This window comes from Cystoisospora suis (genome assembly GCF_002600585.1).
Source record: "Cystoisospora suis strain Wien I chromosome Unknown contig_2074, whole genome shotgun sequence".
Taxonomy (NCBI): Eukaryota; Apicomplexa; class Conoidasida; order Eucoccidiorida; family Sarcocystidae; genus Cystoisospora; species Cystoisospora suis.
The window spans coordinates 1-6,589 of record NW_027154873.1 but is presented as its reverse complement, the minus strand read 5'-3'; the positions used below and the strand labels follow the sequence as shown (position 1 = coordinate 6,589).

Below are 6,589 nucleotides of genomic sequence, written 5' to 3'. Positions count from 1 at the left end.
GATTATGTTTCTTCTTTGACTCAGTCGACGTATACGTTGACGAGGCCGAGAAAGACAGCGAGCAGCCGGGCAGCGTGCGTCAGGGAGATTTCTTCAAATGAAGAGATATAGAGGAGGGAACTTTTAATCCAGTTTACCAGCGTGACTTCTGGCAGTCCTGGGACCGATGAGTTGAGAGTTGCATACTCCAACCACGAACAGGGTCTTTGATAAGCGGCTGAGTACGAGATTCCTCGAGCTTCTATGGTGAGGCCCCCGATAATTTCCGGTGATACTAACAAGTGCACACTGTTCCCTACGCAGTTTGCTTTCAACGAAGATACTCCATGCCTTCCTCTACCAGTACCTCCTATGCGTGAGCGTGGTCTTATCCGAGCTGCTCCTGTCCAGCCTGAGAAAAATCCTTAAGGCAAGAAACGCGCCTGCGAACTTCCTTCTCAGGCTTTCTTTATAGAATGCCCCACCCCCTCCATCCCCGCGGGAGTAGCGGTTAGTAGCAAATTCTTGTCACAATCATATAGGCTAGGGCTGTAAGGCGAGACTCGTTCACTTTCAAGCTGTTGCGTTTCGTCTTTCATACCGGTAGACAACACCGCCGCGAGATGGCTACCGAAGTGAGTTGACAACGTAGCATTACCTCTGTTACGGAAGACAGCTTCCACGGAAGTCCTGGGGTGCGATAGAAGCTTGACTTTCTTTTAGAGGAAATACTAGCTTTGCTGTTCGTCTGGGTACCCTGCTTCTCTTTAGGCTTCTCGTGTTCGAGAAAACGAGAGACGAGACAAGTTAGTGGCAAAAAAGCAGAAGAGATGCCAGCCAAAACTGTTTTCCTCTTAGTTCAGCTTTTCCCAGAAATCTACTTGGGCACTTTCTGCTACATCGAGAGTGATAAGAAGTGTAGCGGGAAAACTCTCTATTCTCTGTCGTTTCAGAACCTCCTGTCAGTTAAAGACAAACAAGCAATAGCATTCTCTACTTCATTCTCGAACCACCCTTTCAAGACATTCTCCCTCCCGTATCAGGTCCAACCGGGCTGATCGCGCCACCATCTCCACTCCTTCTTTGGCTAGTAGACCCCCCCAAAAAATATGACACGAATACGCCTTGAGACACAACAATCTTTTCTTTCTGTTTGCTGAAAAAAGGCGACGTTACGGTTGTCCTGAAACCGGTGTTCACTTGTCTCGCCGTGACTTCTTTTTCAAAATTTCCAAGGTGAGTCCCGTAATCAGAGGAAAAAGCTGTCACCCCCTAGGATCTCACTTAGGAAGAATAAACTATCTTCAGCGTGCTTTTCCGCCTACTGCAGGTGAAGTCACCGATCAACTTGGAAATGTGGTGGGGTGCCGCATTCAGACAACTATTTCTCCGTGACCGTGGACCACGCTTCTCAGGTTCCGCACTACTCAACCTCAAAACGAAAGCATTCGCGCATCCGTTGTCGTTCCACAAGAAAGACACTTCTCTGGGGCGCGGGGGTGGCTCTGTTGATGAGCAGTAGTACGCACCGTGGACCTCCAAACTGTTCCTAGCCGGGAAGGTAGTTGTTCTTTTCCTCGACGGTTACGGTCAGAACAGTCCCGCCATCGCAGCTTGTGGTTTCTTGCGACACACGGCAGATATCGAGAGCATCACTTCCTGAGTGCAACTTCAACATTGCTACACGCTTTCTCTGTGTTGCTAGTTCTAAATCTAAACCCCTAGTCCATTCATTACCAGGATGGTGACTATCTTTTCTCCTGACAGGACGTGGGTTAAGCACCGCGGCTTAGCTCGCGTCTCCCGACCGAAAACATCGGAACAGTCTGTAGCCTGCCCGGTCTTCAGACTTCACCGAGAATGCCATCCGTAGACATGAGTAGCCACTCTCGGTCGACTACTGTCGAGGTGAAAGGTGTGGTTGGAGCGGACCCTTCAGAAGAATTCGATGATAAAGGGGCTGAGCGAGGCAGACAAGGCACCAAGGCAAGCAACGATAGGCGGAGAGGACACGGCAACAGACGGTGCTTTGGACGGCGAAACCCCTGCTGGATTGATTGGAGACTGTAGCTAGTGAGGGACTGCACTCTTCACTTGGCATTCGCTGATCTTTGGACGCTGATCATTAGATTTTGTTGGCTGGTTGCTTGAGGCGTGGGAAGTAATTCGACCGGCGGTGTAACATCGGTGCCCGCACTTAGAAAAGATGGTTCTGTTCTTACGTTGTTGCTCCCATAGGCCGGGTAGCCCGGGCGGTCCGCGCACTGTACCACGCATAGCACACTCCCGGAACCACTGCTCGTAAGCACGCCCGAGCCTGACGCGGCCCGTGCACAACTGAACACAGGTTGCAAACCTCGGTAGCGGAGGCGCGTCGCCGGCGCTACAGGCGGCTTCGGGGTCCCTCGGCGTACTGTTAACCTGTCCCTGTAAGCTTCTGGTTCACGTCGTAACACGATACAGAAACGCGAGGTGTTCAAAGACAACAGGTACATCTAGTGAATTTTGACGCCCTCCATCTCCCTCACATAACACTTGCTGTTCTCCAGTCATCCGAAGTCATCTGCGCCTGCATGCGGAGATGCTTCTGCTAGTATCCCTTTCTTTCTTCACAGCCTCCTTCTGTACTATCTATTTCCAACTGGGCTCCACTTCTTCCGAAACTTGTTTCACATCCATTTCTCTTATCCCTGTCACCTCTCTTAGAGGTCTTTGGATGTCGGCCGTTCATGAGCACAGCGAGAAACGATCTGATTCAGATCCGGTTTCGGCGGTAGACAATTGATTGCATGCAGGGTCACTCCGACGTCAAGACAAGGAGAATGAGAAGACATGGGCTGTCCAGGGAGGTCTTTGATAGGGAATACAGTTTTCCTGAGGAAAGCGTGAGCATCCTTTCTCTCCTTGCTCACTTTGGTTTGAAGATGGCAATGTTTGTAGCTTGGCTTGCAGATAGTCTTCTCACCATCGACCTCGACACACCTCCCTCTCTCGGGCACTCGTCTCCTTTCTTCTTTCTTTCTTTCTTTCTGTCTCGAAGCCTTTGCTTTCTCAGTTGACAAGTCCTAAAACATGTGTGTCATAACCACTTCGAAGCACACTCTTTTGACGGTAGAGAATGCTTCGGAGTAGAGAGCAGATCAGTAGAGGAATCCAGTGTTTTCTGCTGTCCGTTCACTTCCTTCCCTTTTCGATTCCCAGCCCGCATGAGGAATTGAAAGGGTAAAGAACAATCCCCAGGACTTTTCTCCTGCAACGCACCTGCCGCGTTTCTTTGTCTCTTTCTCCCGCTGAAAAGAAACAACGGGAGACTGGAGAGAAGGAAAGAATCGCAATTCTCACTTCAGATGAGCTTCTTTGTAGAGAGTTAACAAGATCAGTCTTCTTCAGCCTCCTCGAAATGAAGAGAGAAAAAACGAGATAGAGATATATTCGAGGCTCTTCTTCACACTGGTGCAGTTCACTTCATGAGGATGGAGGAAGCTATTCAACAACTTCGTGAGCGTGTAAGCATGCGAGTCATGCACTTCATTGGCTTTCCATGCTGTCTTTCTTCTTTCCTATTTTACTCTCTCTTTTCCCCCCACCCTCTCTCTGACTTATCTCTTCCATTCTCTATTTACTGAGGGAGTTCCCGCAGACTTAGCCTTTTGTTTTTTTCTCGAAGTTTAGCAGCTCTTCCACCCATCACATACCTCGATCTCTCTCTTTCTATTTCTCTCTCTTTCTCTTCTGTCTCAACTTCTCGTCCCTTTCGTAGAGTGTGCCGAAAGGCTAGGACAGACATGCTTCTTCTGTTCGGAAACTTCTTCCCTAGTCAAGTTTTTCTACAGATCTACAGCTTCTTTTTCCCTTTCTCATCTTCGTCCTTCCTCTCCTTTCTCATCTTAACAAGAGGAGATGTACCGGTTCCTCTTCACTTGTCTCGGTGGAGATCTGTTGTGAAAGACAAGAAAGAGAATAGGTGGCACGGAGAACTTCATTTGTATCTTTCTTTCTTTCTGAATAGGCAAGCTTGTAGTTACTCTGAGCTAATCAAGTGTGTAGACATACACTAGAATCTTCTCATGTATTCACCAGTCTCCTTCGAAGTCGGTCTCTGTTCTATATCTCGATAGGTCTCCTTTGACCACCGTTGTAATTTTCTTCTTCTTCACATTAAGTCGCTCATTCTTCTCTTCTTCTTTTGCTTTCACGTTATAGAAAATTGTCTTTTTTCTTCTCGTGGGTGTGTACAGACACCTCGTCATTGTTCTAGATAGAGGGTAGCTTTTCATTTGTGGAACAAAATTTTCTTTCTCTTGTTTCATCTATAAGATATCTGGTTCAATTCTCAACAGGTGGTGTGAGTGCTCTGTATTCTTCTTTCTCTTTCTTCGTAGTCCAGCAGTTTTTACACTCTCCATCTTCGTCCGCTGAGACACTCAAGAAAAGAAGAAAAGAGAGGGAAAGAGAGGGGAAGAGAGTCTCAGAGGAGTTCTTCTTCTCAATCGGACGACTGCAACACAACTCACAACTATCCATATTCATGTATCCGTATCTATATATGCAGATGTATACGTATATGTACATACCTATCTATCTATCTTTAATCTATCTATCTATCTAGACGGATACTCGCATTTCTTTGGCCTTCGCAACACATCCTCTCTCTCTATGTATACCGACATGTGTACATCTATATCTATAGATATATGTGTAAACCTGAGTATATATATATAAACCTATATCTTCATTTCCATGTTTCTTGACAAGATGCCTTCTTTCTTTTTCGTTATCCACTTCCGTTCAGCCTCTTCAACTGCTGGAAGTTTCTTATCTTTCTTCTTGTTCTTCTTTGCTTTTCTCCTTTTTCTTCTCTTGTTGTTCTTCAGTTTTCTTCTATGTCGAATGATTTATGTATAGTGGAGAAGCGTCTTGATCAGGAGTTTTCTCATGTCTACGGAGACAAGAGCCATCCACGTCGATTGTTGTATCGATTGCAACACCTCCAGAAAAATATTCACAAACTCTCTCACCAGTCTCAGGTACCTCCTCTCTTCATTCCTTCTGATCTCTATCCCTTACATCTCTTATACACTTATACATATCTATATGTATATACAGAGCGAGAGTTGTGTTGGGGTAGGTACAGGCAGAAAGAGATAGAGTTATATCTTGCTATTTTATGAGATATCTCTCCTCTGTTTCTGTGTAGATCACTGTATGGAGAGAGAGGCTTGCTCTCATTCTTTCATCTCTTCTTAGTCTCTGTGAACGTATGGGAAAGGCATCTCTCTATCGACATCGGTACACACATGGTATATGTCTACTTCGTGCATGCATATACATATATACATACGTATCATGTGCTTATATATCTAAATCTTTTCGTAGGCTTGTGAGCCATGTGTATCGGGAGCTCTGTATCTTTGTAATTCTCTCCGCCTTTCACATACTTTAGTATCACACACGTCTTTTCTTTTTCTCTCATGTCTGTTATTTCCAATGTGCTTCTTCTTCTTTCAGAGGAGGTAGGGTGGTAGAGAGGCATGAAAGTTAATGAAGAGGTTTCTTCATCTTAGAAGAAGAGAGCTCTCATCTCTATCGTCCGCTCGCACTCTTCTCTTTAGTGTTGTAGCCTAATGAACTGTCACTTCTCCTCTATTTCATTTGGTACACTTCTCAATTCTTGAATGCGTACCATGTACCCACACATATCTATACCTATATACATGTTTGCATGCATATTCCTAGTTTTCTAATGCCGTATATATATATATATATATCGAGCTATATATCTATATCTGTCTATCTAGATATTTGTGTGTACATCGTGTGTATTTTGTGTGTGAATTCTGACAAGAAGAGAGTTGCTTTCTTCACTTTCGAATCTTTTCTTTCTAGTATCGACATGTCTGTATGTCTGTCGGTACGTCTCCCTATGTGCATTGATGCTTTATATCTGCGGGTGGGTGTGTGTATGGTAGGTGTTATTCGAGGCGAAGAGTGAATTAGTTCAAGTCCTACGTCAGCAACTCAATGCCTACAGACTCCTCTCCTCTCTACAGGTAAAGAAAACAAACACGCAATTCTCCTCTTTTCTTCGTTTTCTTTCTCTTTCCTTCTCACTCGTATCTGTCTATCTTCTCTTTCTTCGTCTTCTCCTTCTCATTTCTTCCATGGAGAAAGAAAACTCGGGAATCGTTGTAGTGTATGTGGTAGGTTGCATAAGTAGTAGCAGTAGAAGGAGGACACGAAAGATGAGAGCGCTTGTTTTCTTCGTTCTTCTCCCAGCCTTTCTTCTCTTTTTCTTCACAGTCTTCTTCTCAGAGGAAGAAGATCAAACATACGAAGAAGACAAGAAGAAGAAGAAGCGGAAGGCCACTAGGATGGAGAATCCAGTTATTCTTCTCCTTTTATGTTGTATATGTGGTTCCTATATATGTTGGATATACTGCTGTAAAGATAGAAGCCACGAATGAATGACTTATGTGATAGGATGGAGATAGCTCATGTTGTCTACCTCCGCTGAAACTTCTCTCTCCTAGGAATACATTGACAACACCACGAAACAAATCCAGTGATAAAGACATCCTACGCACACGTTATCCTATCTATCTATCTATCT

At 45.1% G+C, this 6,589-nt stretch overlaps 1 protein-coding gene across 1 annotated transcript; it reads left to right on the top strand.

Moving 5' to 3' along the window:
* Positions 1–2,628: 2,628 nt before the first annotated feature.
* CSUI_004443 (uncharacterized protein) lies at positions 2,629–6,374 on the top strand. The gene is made up of 3 exons (XM_068064634.1): positions 2,629–3,485; positions 4,854–5,006; positions 5,949–6,374. The coding sequence occupies exon 1, from the start codon at positions 2,769–2,771 to the stop codon at positions 3,036–3,038; it is 270 nt and encodes an 89-aa protein (XP_067923389.1). The 5' UTR covers positions 2,629–2,768; the 3' UTR covers positions 3,039–3,485; positions 4,854–5,006; positions 5,949–6,374.
* The last annotated feature ends 215 nt before the right edge of the window (positions 6,375–6,589 follow it).

Excerpts from the sequence above, each read along its gene's own strand:
- CSUI_004443 (XM_068064634.1), top strand. The coding sequence starts at position 2,769 with ATGCAGGGTCACTCCGACGTCAAGACAAGGAGAATGAGAAGACATGGG.